This window comes from Schistocerca cancellata, chromosome 9 (genome assembly GCF_023864275.1).
Source record: "Schistocerca cancellata isolate TAMUIC-IGC-003103 chromosome 9, iqSchCanc2.1, whole genome shotgun sequence".
NCBI lineage: Eukaryota > Metazoa > Arthropoda > Insecta > Orthoptera > Acrididae > Schistocerca > Schistocerca cancellata.
In genome coordinates, this window is record NC_064634.1 from 185,878,597 (window position 1) to 185,895,932 (window position 17,336).

Here is a 17,336-nt window from a genome sequence, read left to right on the forward strand (position 1 = left end):
ATCTGGGATGAAATCGCAAATTGTTGGATTGTTCAATGAGGTTTCAGTCTACAATATCTGCTGTGTGGCCTGTATCAAAAGAAGAAGCCTTGGGTTACCTCCTTCTATACACTGACAGTCATGCATGTCGTACATTTTGTCTGCTTCATAAATAATAAACCCATAAACTAGGATGGGTACTTCTCATTGTATTTTATACTGCTGAATTGGAAACTAAATCATTTTTCTACCTTCACTAACGCATCTGTGGAAGCCGTTTTAAATGTTTTGCCGTCCTTTGGATTTAAGATTTGTAATGTAATTTGTTTTGACTGCTATATCTGTTAACAAGTGATCATGAAGAATATCTAGTAGATGGGGGTAAACACCTTCCATAGAGTTCATAACGGTCTAAAATGTCCACTCGCTGATAAAGGCCCAGCCAACGTATATTACACAGCTGAATAGTCTATAAGGCAAACCTGTTTTTATTACTGTACTAGCTATACTAATGACACAATTACGTACATTTTTACTTATAATTAGAATACACATTTCTGAAGAAAACAGGTACTGAATGTGAGCAAGTGAAAACGCTTGAGTCAAAAAGGAACAAATTTTGGTTGCTAAACATTGGTAATTATTTAACAGGAAAATCAAAAAGGAAAGGTAAGCACACACCCTGCAAATGAGTAGAGATACAATTATACTACGAAATTTTTTGTCGTTCCGGTCGTTTAGTTCTGTTAGTAATGATTGAAAGTAAGTGTTTCTCCCAGTAACCAAACACGCTAACTTTTCTGGCAGTTATTATTTATTTTATATAATTCAGTTACATGTAACACGTATAAAAATGATAACATAAATGCAGAACATACAATGATACTGTTTCATGAGCAAATGGAATAATTAAAATAGCAGAGAATAATACAGAACAACAGACAGACATAGAGGGGCCGGAAAGCCTCTGTAAAGAGCTCTCTCGTGGTGCCTCTACTCAGAAAGCTGTTCTTTGCTGCTTATGAAGATGTGTGCAATGTGAAGAGACGTGTTGTGCGTGCGACAGGCAGGAAAGTCTCAGTGCAGGGCGTCATCACAGACTCGGCTAGCTAATAATCACAACCTGTCTTTTAAAGTGAATTCTGTGTATGTAACGCCTCACAAGGCAGATGCTTTAGACATACACCAGCTGGTAAGGGTAGCTATCTGCAGAGATCAGTTATATGAGGCACTTCAATGCTTATCAAATCAAAACCGGCAGTTCGCTCCCCACAGATCTCACAGCATTACTAGCGCGCAAATATTATATTTTGATTAAAATATTGTTCTACTAATAAAAGAAAACGCAATATTCTTCTGAACAACTGACGTTGCGGTGAGCTTAGGTAGGCCACACTGTTATTTCACACTCATCGGTGTGTTTGATCATTATAGTTTATGCTTTGGCTATATCCGGCATGCGCCACTTTTTGCCCTCAATTATTTTTGTGTTTACACCTGTATGCGTCATTAAAGCAAAGACAGTAAATCATCAGTGCAAATGAGCATCAGTAATGACTACTTCTTGATGGTTACACGGCGCTGTAATTGGATAAAACACTTCCCACTGACGTTTAGATCCCAGTGTTGAATCTCCTCATTGACCAAGTAACGGCGATGGAGCTGTTATACTCACTGCTTCAGTGGATAATCACACGCTATTGTGTTTATGCACATGGTTTTTGAGGGTTCCTTTCATTTTCTATGACAGTTTATTTTTCGTTATCTCAGTTCTGAATCTGGTATTCGTGCTCTTTCACTCTCTTTAGTCTTTAAATATTCCTAAGTCATAGGACTCTGTAGTAGCTATGTGAAGCAACTTGTACCTTTTTGCGACCTCTAAACGATTCATCAGGTCTGAGCCAGGACTCTTGTTTGTACAGTATCTATTCCTAATTTACGGTGAAAGACCTCTGAATCGGAGGTGACAAACTTCCGCGTCGGCAGTGATATTTTAATAGTACATTAGCGGTCTTCCCTGTGGATGCCATAGCCAGTTGCCAGTAAAGATTATTTTATTTTACGCGATTTGGATTCCACAACATATGTGTTACTTAACGGAGAAATACCAGTTCTTGATATGGTAACGAAAAACCAGTAAAGCGCCGAAAACTGTGTAAGTATTTGCGCTATCTTTCGGTAGATATACTACTGTGACTTAATGCTACTGGCTCCTGTAACTGGTCTGCATGCAGATGTTTCCCGTAAACTAATTAAGGAAAACATATCAGAAGTAAATGTGCGATATAGCCGAGGAAAATGCTAACTTCGGATCCGATATGTCTCAGGGAAGTGTTGCATCGTTTTATGACGCTGCAAACGGTACGCAATTAGTAATTTGCTAACGATTACTGAACACTGCAATCACTCGTTGTTACACAGAATCAACTGATGCTCTCGAACCAATTGCGCGAAAGGCATATTCCGTTTTGGGTATTTCCCTTATCGGTTGCTTTCGGTAGTGAAAGTGGAATGTCACGGACAGAATCCGGTTTTGTCACCGCAGACGACTTTCCACTACCGCAGTGGATATAGAACGAGCAACACGTGAAAGTTGTCACGCATAGTCTGAAGAGAGTTTTCCGGCAGGGGGCTTTCGTTATGCATAGGAACTCCCAAGATGGGCTGGGGATCCAGTAGGAAGTGGCTGTCTTGTAGTGCGACCGGTGCGACCGGAATGGAACTATCAGTGATAATTACAACTTCTATAGCAAATTCAAGCGATAAGGGGCACAGCTACTGAACGTTGCCATTGCATTCGACCGAATTTTCGACAAGATGACGCAGGGAGAATTAAGTTATCTCTTTACAGTTGTCTACAGGTGCAGTTCGTCACATTCGTGTTCGAAGTATATCGTGAACATAGTTCTTATGATTGCCTATTACAGCTTACGTAGTATAAATTTTTGGAAATATTAATTTTTTTTTCTAGGCGGTGAGAAAGTCCTTTGCGCGCTCGACCACGCATGGAGAGCTCGGTGGCGGCCGTGTTGTGGCGGCGGCTGCTCAGTCGATGGTGAGCTTCCGGAAGGAGCCGTCGACGCCGAAGAGGTCGTCGTGTGTCTTGGGCCTGCCAGGGCGCTTCGACTCGTCGGCGATCATCTTCTCCTGCTCCTTGAACCACGGAGTGTACGACTCCATCTTCTTCACCCAGGCCTCTGCGGGCAGAAGAAAAACACACAGTGGCTTAGGTCAGTGTCCTCTCTACGATACGAACCTGGAGATAACTAAGATCGATTCACACTGACTGACTGAACGGAAAGGACAGAGAAAAAATTTTACAATACTTTTGAAGTGGCGGCGATTGTCAACGGAATGGGGTGGGACATAAAAAAAGAAAAAATCTAGGTTCTTGAAAGTACTCAGGGTAATGGAGAAAGAATTAATGATTTCAGAGAAAACGAATATTTCATTAACGGCTACTAATAGCTATGAAAAGACGTCTCCCACTTAGATACTATGCGCATAGAATTACATTCATGAAGAAATTGTGGAATTCTCTCATTTCTGTTGCAAAAATAAGAGAAATATGAAACTGCAGCATAAATGGCTACGTCTCTGCTTTTTCTTGATCTATACACTTTTAACAATAACACAAGGCGAGTAAGAAAGGACTATACAACTTTGAAATGATAAGAAAATTTATTGAGATTGCAAAATGACATCGACCGATACTATAAGTTATCTCAATAAATTTCTATATCATTCAAAAGTTGTGAAGTCCTTTTTGACTCAGTCTGTATAACTTCGATCGATGTTTTAAATGTACTGTATTTCATACTTTCGGGGGAAAAAAATGAAAAAAGGACGAATATTTTGTTAAGTAATTTGTCTATAAGAGAAAAATAAAACAGATTACAGAAACATTTGACACGCCTCATTTGCTTCTCTTAACTTGGAACATCATTCAAAGCCACATGAAATTTTTCTCTAATCCATATTATTTTTTACTGTTAGATAAATTGTATGACAAAACATATGAAAGTTTTGTCCTTAAAAAATTAATGTTTTCTTTACCTTTATTTTATTTTCACCTTTCTTTTCATAATAGATGCCGAAAGTCCCATGACGAATTGGACTTTTTTCTAGGGCTTCTTCGACAAAAGAGACCAGATACCTCAAAACGAAAAATGATTCACATTTTCAATAAATACACAAAGAAGAATTCTACACTGCGACTTAAAATCATAAACTGGCGAATCAGCTTTTAGTAAATGACATGCACCTTGCTGAGGTGCGGCGGACTTCTTACTTCATCGATAGAGACAGCCGTACTGTGGGAGCAAACACAGCGGAGGGTTGTCTGTGGAGAGGCCAGACAAACGCGCGGTTCCTGAAATGGGGCAGCAGCGTTTTCAGTTATTGTATGGCAACAATTTGTACGATTGATTTAGCACTGTAACATTTAGCCAGTATGACTGGCTATGTTGGTATTGTGAACTCCTGAAAGAAAGCCGTAGCTTTTCCCGACGTCATGCAATTCTGCTGTACGGCTTCATGATGACAACATCCTCTTGCGTAAAATATTACGCAAGTAAAATAGTCAACCCACACGTAACCCTGGTGGGGGTCAAACAGAAGGATACCATCATCAAGGTATGGAGGCTTTTTAAATGTGATTTTGGAGAAGAAAGTTAAAGATTAGATGGGTAGATCGAATAACTAATGAGGAAGTACTGAATCGAATTGGGCAAAAGGAAATCGATGGCATAATGTGACTAAATCAAAGAACCGGTTGACAGGATACATCTTGAGGCGTCAAACAATCGCCGTTTTGGTAATGGATGGAGTATAGAGAGTAAAAACTGCTGAGGGAAACAAAGGCTCGAATACAATATTGACGTTCGAATAAATGTAGCTTTCAGTAGTAATTTCGAGATGAGGAAACATGCACATGACAGCCTAACGTGGATCAACCGGGGTTTAGACTGAAGACCGCAACAACAAAAACAACGACAGCAAACTTTTCTTGACAGTGAAGAAATCAGTTCTATTGAAGAAGAAACGTACTGTTGTTTTTGACGTTATTAGGGACGTAGGAGGAAAAGAAAAACAAAAGAGAAGGTTAAAAATGTGGTTGTATTGCCTTATAAATATTGTTTGATGTGTTTGTATATGTCTAAAAAATTTTTTCTCTAATAAGTAAATATCGATCTTCTGAACTGTTTGTACGACTCTTTTCCTATCGTTTCACTTCTCAGCAGTTTACCATGCAAACTTTGTAACCTATGCAGCTTTCTGTAACCATTAATAAATTTCAGCATTGCTAATTACTTATTTCTTCAATATTATTCGGACATTTTGTGTCGCGAATGGCCTTTCATAACCTCAGTTTCACCGTTCCGCTGAGGTGACGTTACGCTGGCGTTCCGTCTGGTGTGAACACACCACGATTAGACACTGAATTAAACTTCCGTTCCGTTCTGTTCCATTCACGTTCTGTGTGAATCGGCTTTTCATCGGTCATAAAATATGAATTAAAAAATTGATTAATTTACTGAAAGGAAAGCAAAGCAAAACACATTCTGACATAATGAAAAATTAAAATTCACATTTACACTGATATAATTCACTTATAAATAATACTGCGTCAGTACCGCACAATGCTGTTAATAAGTAATCTTTCAATACTAAACTGAAAACAAGTATAATAATTACTAGAGAATCCCTTGGACCTGGATTGCAGGGCAAAGTTTTTCGACTAATATTAACAAAAGAGATTCAAAGTTCTTTTTCTATGTTTATCTGAGATCTATATTTTGTCTTCAAAGCAGTCAATGCCAAAAATCCGGTTTCGCAAACGTAGGATGTTGACAATGCTAACAGTACACGAAATGCTCGTTTTCGGTGCAGAAATCTCATCATCCAGCCTTGACGAAATTCAAATATCGGTTCCATATTGCATTGTCTTTTGATTTCATCAAATGCCATGAAGTCTATAAAGACTTCTCCTTCGGCAGTTGATAGACCTTCGGGGATAATTTGGGGCGGAAAAAAAGAGGATGGTGGTGGGAGGAGGGCGATGAAAATTATTCAGTAAAATTGGGTCGCAAATACTGAGAGGTTGAGGAACGCTAGCTTACATAGCTCAGAGAATACAGAAACAAACGGATCATTACAACAACGAATACATAATGAAGCAAAAATGGACCAAAGAAGTAAGGTTGACAGATATTTTTATCTGTAAATCTTAGAGAATATTTGTTTCCAATGTGTTTCTATTGGCTCCTTCTACGACCGATTAGAGATCGACTCACATAGGACGGAAAAGGAACGGAACAGAACGGAAGGTGACTTCTGAGCGGGTGGTACACGAACAGACATCCAGATCTTTCCACGTGGTACTTTGATTACACAGTTACAGAGATATTATATTCGCGATAATTTTGATGATACCGATGCTGTACGCGACGGTTTCTTTCTACAGGATCGCGGAGGATTCAGGACTCACCTCGTAGACGAATGCAGCTTGGAAAAAAACTGATAAAAAGTAACGAGCAGGGGAATGGGCATCTAACCGAGAAATTTTTTTTATACATGCGTGTCATAAAACGACAGCTAACCCTCGACGAGCATACGGAAGTTAGATCGATAAGCGAACGTTTTTGGGTGGCAGTGCTTTTTTCTCCGACTAAGCTGATATACATGTCAGATCATTCATGCTCGCTATGCATTACCAAAAATTCTAACATGTGGCCTTTAGAAACCATTATAATTAACATTGCGCCTTACAGTACCACATATAAACTACACTCCTGGAATTGGAAAAAAGAACACATTGACACCGGTGTGTCAGACCCACCATACTTGCTCCGGACACTGCGAGAGGGCTGTACAAGCAATGATCACACGCACGGCACAGCGGACACACCAGGAACCGCGGTGTTGGCCGTCGAATGGCGCTAGCTGCGCAGCATTTGTGCACCGCCGCCGTCAGTGTCAGCCAGTTTGCCGTGGCATACGGAGCTCCATCGCAGTCTTTAACACTGGTAGCATGCCGCGACAGCGTGGACGTGAACCGTATGTGCAGTTGACGGACTTTGAGCGAGGGCGTATAGTGGGCATGCGGGAGGCCGGGTGGACGTACCGCCGAATTGCTCAACACGTGGGGCGTGAGATCTCCACAGTACATCGATGTTGTCGCCAGTGGTCGGCGGAAGGTGCACGTGCCCGTCGACCTGGGACCGGACCGCAGCGACGCACGGTTGCACGCCAAGACCGTAGGATCCTACGCAGTGCCGTAGGGGACCGCACTGCCACTTCCCAGCAAATTAGGGACACTGTTGCTCCTGGGGTATCGGCGAGGACCATTCGCAACCGTCTCCATGAAGCTGGGCTACGGTCCCGCACACCGTTAGGCCGTCTTCCGCTCACGCCCCAACACCGTGCAGCCCGCCTCCAGTGGTGTCGCGACAGGCGTGAATGGAGGGACGAATGGAGACGTGTCGTCTTCAGCGATGAGAGTCGCTTCTGCCTTGGTGCCAATGATGGTCGTATGCGTGTTTGGCGCCGTGCAGGTGAGCGCCACTATCAGGACTGCATACGACCGAGGCACACAGGGCCAACACCCGGCATCATGGTGTGGGGAGCGATCTCCTACACTGGCCGTACACCACTGGTGATGGTCGAGGGGACACTGAATAGTGCACGGTACATCCAAACCGTCATCGAACCCATCGTTCTACCATTCCTAGACCGGCAAGGGAACTTGCTGTTCCAAGAGGACAATGCACGTCCGCATGTATCCCGTGCCACCCAACGTGCTCTAGAAGGTGTAAGTCAACTACCCTGGCCAGCAAGAGCTCCGGATCTGTCCCCCATTGAGCATGTTTGGGACTGGATGAAGCGTCGTCTCACGCGGTCTGGACGTCCAGCACGAACGCTGGTCCAACTGAGGCGCCAGGTGGAAATGGCATGGCAAGCCGTTCCACAGGACTACATCCAGCATCTCTACGATCGTCTCCATGGGAGAATAGCAGCCTGCATTGCTGCGAAAGGTGGATATACACTGTACTAGTGCCGACATTGTGCATGCTCTGTTGCCTGTGTCTATGTGCCTGTGGTTCTGTCAGTGTGATCATGTGATGTATCTGACCCCAGGAATGTGTCAATAAAGTTTCCCCTTCCTGGGACAATGAATTCACGGTGTTCTTATTTCAATTTCCAGGAGTGTATTTTACTATAGTTCTGCTTCTGCAGTGCAACTTATTAGCGCAAGAAATTTATGGCATTACGGTACTTTTATTGTTGCTCGTTTTATAATCTTGCTTCACACTGTAAACATCATGGAAAATTCGCGTGTGATCACCTGTGGATGGGAACTGAACGTTTTCCCACCTTTCACTTATCAGCCGAAACCGTTATCTTCTGCTAATTTAATTACTAACTGCTTTGTTTAGCATAACAAGTATGAGCTGGCGTAGGCTGGATTAAATGAACACATTCCGCGCGCTAGTCGTTAGTTGGCTATCGTTTTGGGGCTCTGGCTACTCCGACGGTTAATTTGCGATTTATGATTATTTTGAAACTTCTGTTCGTTTCGACGTTCGACGTCCCCTGTCGTACTCTGGCCTTATTCTTTTTCTGCACCCGCTATTTTAAATAGCGAAACAATTCCGAACACTGTGTGAAAAGATATATCTCCCGACCTACTTTCTACATATAATTGCCTTGGTAGTCCTCCTCGTGATCTAAATCTGTAGCCACTGAGAAGAGATTAACAGAAATGTTATTCACTTATTGTGCGCTTGATAGTCTCATCATTAATAGAGCAACCCATAACTGTGAATGGCATGTTGTTGTTTGTGATAATTAGCTATGCATTACACATGGTTAACCAGAGCGACACATCCACCCCAACGTTTCAAATATTTTTCATTCTCTGAAACTGCATTTCCATGTTTAGTACCATGTAATGTGTCCTATACGTCACATCTGTTTTGCGGTTTTTCTTTACTTTTAGTGAAAACCAGTACTCACGGTGGATGACGTCAATGGGTCCCGCGTCTCCGCCGTACTCTGCAGGCAGCATCTCCTTGGGCACGTAGTTGTACAGCGTATCCAGCGAAGTGTGCACGAAGATCTGCCAACACACCACACAACGTTAGCCAACAGGAACCTCCCAGCAGCCTTATTTCCAAACACGACACCAATAAATACACTGACATTTAAATCGTACATCCACTGATGAGCCAAAGCAATATGTCCACCTGCTTAATAGCTTGTTTCTCCGTCTTTGGAACGAAATGCATCACAGATTCTGAGTATCAGGGATCCGATAGTTTGTTGGTACGTTTGTGGAGACATCATACCTATTTAATATTCCCAAATCGTGAAATACGATGTCGACAAAAACAAAGTTTTACACAAATCATGTATTCCTTTAATGAGGATGAATAGTCTACATGTAGACTGCGGTCTATCACCAATAAGTAGTTATTGCGGGATATCTACTTAATATGCATACAGCTTAAGCGGTGTTTTCATGATGATTGCGTAAGGTTTTCATATGTTTTCTTCCACTGTAAATAATTCACCTGTTGTAAGTTTTTCATCTGTCTTCTGCCCTTGTACGTAACTCAGATTTACTGTACTGGGACAAAGATCTTTGAGAGCTCTGCACGAGTAGTGAATAAGATCCTTGACTCTGTGTTGAATGCAATCTGTGGTGCGCTTTGACAAGTCAGTTGTGCAGCGTTGGGGCATTCTTATTTGAGGCATAGTAGCGAGCAGTTGAGATTTTAGAGAAGGAAAGCTGATATTTGTGAATGTCAGAGACATTATCTGGAATATTTTATCACGGAGTTGAAAACTTGTTTGTAAACGTATTGATTCTATTGATGGAGAAGATTTTTGGGAGGAATTTTTCGAGGTAAGCATTGCACGCGCAAGAATGAAATGTTTGTTTGATACAATTATTGAGTGAAGGAAACCTATGTCCCTCAGACAACCAATAACATTCATGACTAGTGTTAATTTGATCTCTTTGTTTTCATTAGGTCACAAGTATCGCAACTGGTAGGAATGTCTGTAATTGTTGTATTGAGAGAATTCTGTAATTCTTAGCGTCTTCTTATGCTGTACAGTCCTTTTGAAACAGAGTTTAATTTTTCAACAACGACTTTCTTTAAAGTATGCGACACGAAGCCAAACATTTATCATACAAGAAGAAAATATTGTAATGAGTAGTTTAATTTTTATTTAGCCGCTGCATCTGCTGATTTCTATTCACTTTCGAGAATGTCAGTACAACAGACACAAAGCAACATGCTTAACATGAGGCAAGTTACTTTCATTTCAGCGCAGATCTCCCTTTGCATTCTTATGAGGAAACTGTTCGTAGTCAGAATTATTAGGTGTCGTTCTAAACAAGTATATTAATTTACAGTGAACAGTGTAGGCAATCTCAAACAGTTATTTTTCTTCTGAGTAGAGCAGTATTTTATTTTTATGAACTTTTCTAGTCAGAAGTTGCACGTCATGACATACAACTTTCATAATGTATTTCAGGATTGAGTTTCAGCTAAACAATTCTCACTCTGTACACAACTAGTTACTTTTTGCATTTAATTAGGTTTTTATTGTTTGAAACTCAGTATTTCATTAAGTTTAATGTTTTGCTTTTGGACACTGTTCACATGCGCAACACAGGGTGAACGAACAGTCAGTATTGTTCAGCAGTTGAATGTGATATGTAAAGCATACGTTACACAACGAGAAAGTTTTGAAAAGAAGAATATTCAGTATTTGGATTTATAGATAAGTTTTTATAGAAAGCTTGCGAGTTGTTTTGGACATCAGCCGTTATACCAAGCGAGGTGGTGCAATGGTTTGCACACTCGCCTCAGAGTCGGAAGGACGATGGTTCAGATCCGCGTCTGGTCATCCAGATTTAAGTTCCGTGTGATTTTCGTAAATCGAATTGACTTTCTTGGGCTCTGAAGGAATTTTGGCCGATCTCTTTATCTGTTCATCAAATAGTGGTGTCAATCTCAAGTATTTTATGTACATATACTGTATCTAGATCCTGTAGATGTTGTCCATTATGCGACGAGGAGAATTACGTTGTGTGTGTCGCAAACTCTTGCCTGATGACAACGGTATGCAAGAGTTCACAACACACATGTCGTAATTCTCCTTGCCCCATGTTAGACAATAAGAAGGCATAGCAGAACATTATACGCACTATCTCCTCTGCTGATATCTTCTTGCTTATTTAGACATTTTGGCTTACAAATTTCACCAGAACAAAAACAAAACCAAGTGGAAAACTATCCTTAGACCCCTATAGGATTCTAAAATATAGAAGCTTTAGGCCCTCTTGATTCCGACAGACAGTGAAATTTATTTAATAATCACACATTTCGACTTAGAGAATTATAGAGGAACTTTAAAAAGAACAACTGCTTCGGCGTTACCAAAAGGGGCTCCACAACTAATAGTGGAGTGCTAATCCAATTTACGTTTTTCTGTGCATTGTGCTGTCAACCACCTGTTAACAAAATTGTTTGTGTGACTGACTACTTATGGGACAACGCATATAGCTAAATTTGTGGTCGTTATCTACGCATTTCGACAGTGGTTTTGTTAGAGTTCATCGAAAAATCAATCAAAACCCTCTTGTTCAAGTACACAGTGACTACGAGTTAGAAGTCCTATGATAGTTACTCAAAACGAATTCCGTTTAGTCTTGCAAGAAAGCTAAGCTGACACTCGAAACGAATTCCGTTTAGTCTTGCAAGAAAGCTAAGCTGACACTGATAGAAAATATGAAGAGACATTACATTAGATTGAATCAAAAATACATTTGAGCATATGGTTAATAAATAATGAATAATCCCAGTGAGCAGCCTTTCGTAAATTGTTGCTGTTGATAAATTTCATCAGACAGATAGCAAGTCAGTCGAAGTTACATACGTTTATCTAGAATACTAAACGTAGACAAAATACATGGAATGAATGCTTAAAATTTAACTAAAATTTATGTTTTTTGCAAATTATAACAATATTTAATGACGTACTATAGTGAACGAAACTATTAAGTTAGAAAAGTTAAATCTTCAGTAAAATCTGTTTATTATGCCACATGTACAAACTGCGTGGATACTGAAATATCATCCATTCGATGAAAAATGTGGGATCATTTGATGATGAATTGCTAATATTATTTAGTATTAGTTTCCTAAAATGATGGAACGATGAATCACATGAATAGCCGTACTCTACATAAGTAACCAAGAAACAAAAGATTTACGTTATCTTGAGTGTTTCTTCAACAATGTGATGCCTGTTGCAACTGTAACATTTAGAAAGATACATAAGTTACTCTTTCGTTTTCGCCATATTCACCACCTCTCTTACTAAACGACTGTCCCATTCTTGAACAAATTATTTTAAATTATGACTGTAACCTCTACGAACGCTGGGTTGGTGATTCGGGCGATTCGCTTGATGTCTGCTTTGACGGAAGTATCTTACTGTTCGTCACGTTAATGTTATCGCAAGTTTCACCGACTGTTAAGTACGACCTCTTGAATTCAGGAATGAAAATGAGCAAAACACATAATTCAGCATCAGGAAGCAGAATAGACTACGATGCTGGTAAAAACAGTTTTCTATTGTTCTGCGTGAACTCCCGTATCGCCTCGGTCTTACCGAGACTGAAGAGATGGAACTGGTTGTTCAGGCCTATTGTGACAAGGTGTAGCCTGTCACTGCGTCCCGTATTAATAGCAGACCCTCTCCGTGTCCTCTGCTATTCGCAGCACTCCGTAATTACAGCAGAGTACCACTACAGTAGCACGCTGCGCTGCTTAATGTGGGGGTCTGTGACAGCAGCGAGCTGAGAAAGCGGCGCGTGTGTCCTGTGTCTGAAGCAGTGTATACTCGGCACTATGTACTGACTTTATCAAAACCTTAATCGCTGTCCTCTGTTGATTGTATTTCGCAAAAAGAGAAGGGAATACTAATACAAAAAAAACCTTTTCCTGCACTCTTTCACTGGTTATTTATTATATTTCCATACGTGACATAGGTCTCGAGTTATTATTCCATTGTCTAGCATTACTGGCAGAGATTCTGTAACAGTTGTTAGGAACGTAAATAAACAAGGATCATTTTGAATAGCTACTAAATGAACAAACAGATGTCAGTTACTCTCTTGTTGCCAATATTGAAAAAATGGATTGCAAGAGAAAGAGTGGTTGAGTGCCCCATCTTTGGTCAGCTATGTCCCATTAATGTTTAGACGTTGTTCTCCATGTGGAATGTTATATTTGTTTGTCACATCTGTTGCAATATGTTGCACAGAGGTTGTGAATGTTGCTTGGTAATGACTATAAAGTCGAAATTGGCCTACAGCAAATAAACTGGGAATTTTACGCCACATGACGGACGACGTTTATTTTGAAAAAGTCCTGCTGGGTTTCAAGCCGATTGCTGTTGACGAGAGGTGACACTCGCCTGCAGTCGCTGTCTCTTAGGATCTGCTTATTCCCACTGTTGTGCTGTGTAACACGGCTGCCAGTGGCACACCTTTCTTCGCAAATACGTTTGGTGGTCTGTGTTTATACGCTAACGAAAACAGCAACTCCATTGACGTTGAGGTCATCGGTATGTCCAAACATGATAACTCCTTCCTATCCCTCTGTTGCGTCTGCACGTAGATCCATCTAACCTCTCCATTTGCAAACAACCTATTGGCCCGTACATCCTCTGCCATGACTTAGCAGTAGTTGCGAAAATGTGCCTACGGGTTGGACACTGGGTGGAGTCGCCACAGAAAACGAGAGCGAACCACAGGTACACTGCCAGGTGAGTTAACTGCGGTGATCTCTACACTATGTGGATAGAGGACACGAGGCCTGGAGCATAAAACTATATCCTACCAACAAATTTCTGTGGTCTGGATAGATAAACACATCAGTGTTGTGTAACAGCAAATTGCTCAGGTTGTTGATGAACAGGGTAAAGGTACTGAACGACATGGTAGTACAGGGTGGCGCAGACCCGACTGACACCGTCCTCCCTTGAACATTGCTCATGTGTAGCAGGTTGTATTGGGTGACAGAGAGGCGTAAAGTAAAGTAAAGAATGCCATTTCATATGCCAGCAGTAACGGAGGCGTTGCAACGTGCTACATCGTGTTACTTCAGTTGGTCGCCATTTCGGCTTAGCTGAAGAGATTTGAAGACAGTGTTCGATGTGAAGTATGGAGATCCGAGAGCAGAATGTGAGGGAAGGAAATGTAGTCCTCAACGTTCGGTGTCCCAGCGGTCTCGCATTTTAGGAGTGAGTTGACGAGGTTTATAATGAATGGTTAGAAAATAAATTTTCATCCTTACAAACTGCAAATAGTTCACAAACCTAATTCCAGACGCAAGGAAGCGCGAGTTACGTTTTGCACTGCCATGATCAATCTAGTAACCGAAAAACCCTGCTTTCTTGAATAATTCGTTCATGAATGAGATTTTCACTCTGCAGCGGAGTGTGCGCTGATATGAAACTTCCTGGCAGATTAAAACTGTGTGCCCGACCGAGACTCGAACTCGGGACCTTTGCCTTTCGCGGGCAAGTGCTCTACCAACTGAGCTACCGAAGCACGACTCACGCCCGGTACTCACAGCTTTACTTCTGCCAGTACCTCGTCTCCTACCTTCCAAACTTTACAGAAGCTCTCCTGCGAACCTTGCAGAACTAGCACTCCTGAAAGAAAGGATATTGCGGAGACATGGCTTAGCCACAGCCTGGGGGATGTTTCCAGAATGAGATTTTCACTCTGCAGCGGAGTGTGCGCTGATATGAAACTTCCTGGCAGATTAAAACTGTGTGCCCGACCGAGACTCGAACTCGGGACCTTTGCCTTTCGCGGGCAAGTGCTCTACCAACTGAGCTACCGAAGCACGACTCACGCCCGGTACTCACAGCTTTACTTCTGCCAGTACCTCGTCTCCTACCTTCCAAACTTTACAGAAGCTCTCCTGCGAACCTTGCAGAACTAGCACTCCTGAAAGAAAGGATATTGCGGAGACATGGCTTAGCCACAGCCTGGGGGATGTTTCCAGAATGAGATTTTCACTCTGCAGCGGAGTGTGCGCTGATATGAAACTTCCTGGCAGATTAAAACTGTGTGCCCGACCGAGACTCGAACTCGGGACCTTTGCCTTTCGCGGGCAAGTGCTCTACCAACTGAGCTACCGAAGCACGACTCACGCCCGGTACTCACAGCTTTACTTCTGCCAGTACCTCGTCTCCTACCTTCCAAACTTTACAGAAGCTCTCCTGCGAACCTTGCAGAACTAGCACTCCTGAAAGAAAGGATATTGCGGAGACATGGCTTAGCCACAGCCTGGGGGATGTTTCCAGAATGAGATTTTCACTCTGCAGCGGAGTGTGCGCTGATATGAAACTTCCTGGCAGATTAAAACTGTGTGCCCGACCGAGACTCGAACTCGGGACCTTTGCCTTTCGCGGGCAAGTGCTCTACCAACTGAGCTACCGAAGCACGACTCACGCCCGGTACTCACAGCTTTACTTCTGCCAGTACCTCGTCTCCTACCTTCCAAACTTTACAGAAGCTCTCCTGCGAACCTTGCAGAACTAGCACTCCTGAAAGAAAGGATATTGCGGAGACATGGCTTAGCCACAGCCTGGGGGATGTTTCCAGAATGAGATTTTCACTCTGCAGCGGAGTGTGCGCTGATATGAATTCGTTCATGTCCACCAAAGCCAGTGTCCATATTTGGGGTCTTGCCAAGAAACGAAACACGCGGTACTGGTCTTCAGTGAATCGTAAAGAGTTTCTTGAAAACCCGTCGCACTCTCTCAAAATGGCAGTTGGTATGGATTCGGTGCTTTGGGATTGTAGGCCCATATTTTTTTCAAGAATAATATGGAAAAATAGTGACTGTTACTTCGGAACGTAATGTCTCTATGCTGGAAAACTTTGTCCACTCTAGCTTACTTTGGCTTGGCACTGATCAGAAGACACTTTACTTTCAGCAAGATGGTGTAACAGCCCACACTGCGCGAAACAACTTGGCCGTTATTCGAGAAATGTTTGCAAGCGTTATCACTCTCGTTTCGGAGACACACCGTTTACCTCTTCGGTCACCCGATGTTACTGTCCAAAAATTTGCAATGGGGATTCTTGAAAGAGCGTTTGTTTCAAAGACGTGTTTCGAACATTCCATAACTCAAACAAGCCATTGCTGATGAAGCAAAGGCAGTTCTCGGTACCCATGGAGGCACATGTACGATAACTTCCAGAAGAGCTTACAACACTTCATTGATTTAAATGGAGGCCATTTTTCTAATGCAATTTTCAAGAAATAATTTCAGAGCTATGGATAATAAATGGCGTATTTCAGAGTATTTATAAACCATTTCGCTTTGTTTTCTATACCATTCCATAATCTACGATCATTTTAAATGTTCAGCTCGGCGCCACCCTGTATTTAATGCACTAGCATGACAATATATTATTCTGATTTTTAATTTCTGTTCTAGGTTTTATTTTGAAACGGAATCGAAGTGTTATCCATCAGTTTTTTTATCCTATCTAGTGTAACCGTGTGATAGTTGCTGTTCCATAGAACACTACTGATTTTGATCGGGAAGAAATGAAAATGTAACACTGGAAGAATCTAGCTACTCACCCTGTTCCTAATCTTCTCCTTCAGGAAGGGCTTGGCGAAATTGATGATGGTGTCCACCAGCGGATGTACATTAATCACGTGTACCTCTTTCAGCTTCACTGGGTATGCTTCCTGAAAGCAAGAAAAAGAAATCAATAACATTAATGGAAGTATAACGGAAGATACGTTGAAACAGACATTCTACTTCCTTTCAGTCACGAATCCACCTCATCGCAAACTTAGAGAACCTTCAATGAAGCTACAGTCATTAATTTTGTTCCAAGCGCTGGTACGAAATTGGAAAAGCAAATCCGTAAATTTTAGTTCGATTGCAGACTTCGGTATTATTGAGGTGTTGCACAAGTGTTGGATGAAGCACCTTCTAATATACTGTATTATCACATCTATCATTAGAGTCTCGAGATCGGAATGGGAAACTTATGAGATGTAGAGCAAAAAAAGTACGAGATGAAACTTTAATGTGATCCAGGATAAGTTAGTAATGCATGGTTTCAAGTCCCCGTGCAACAACTTTTTTTAACTTGTTACCAGTTTTCATCACGGAATATATGTCCCTAAGGAGTAGAAAATTGTCTTGTTGATATACCCTTCTCTCCCTTCTCAGTGAAATAAAGTTACTTCGTGCATTTGGTCTACGGTAACTTACAATGCGTAAAATAGGAC

General features: G+C 41.7%; 1 protein-coding gene across 2 annotated transcripts in view; it reads right to left on the reverse strand.

Moving 5' to 3' along the window:
• Window positions 1-775: 775 nt before the first annotated feature.
• LOC126100440 (alpha-tocopherol transfer protein-like) overlaps window positions 776-17,336 on the reverse strand; it is a 127,879-nt gene continuing 111,318 nt past the window's right edge. For both annotated transcript variants that reach the window (XM_049911047.1, XM_049911046.1), the window contains exons 5-7: window positions 16,674-16,784; window positions 8,998-9,100; window positions 776-3,176 (exon numbers count right to left, since the gene is read on the reverse strand). In XM_049911047.1, coding sequence (XP_049767004.1) covers window positions 3,025-3,176; window positions 8,998-9,100; window positions 16,674-16,784 — 366 coding nt within the window. In that variant the 3' untranslated portion in view covers window positions 776-3,024. The remainder of the gene's footprint in view (window positions 3,177-8,997; window positions 9,101-16,673; window positions 16,785-17,336) is intronic.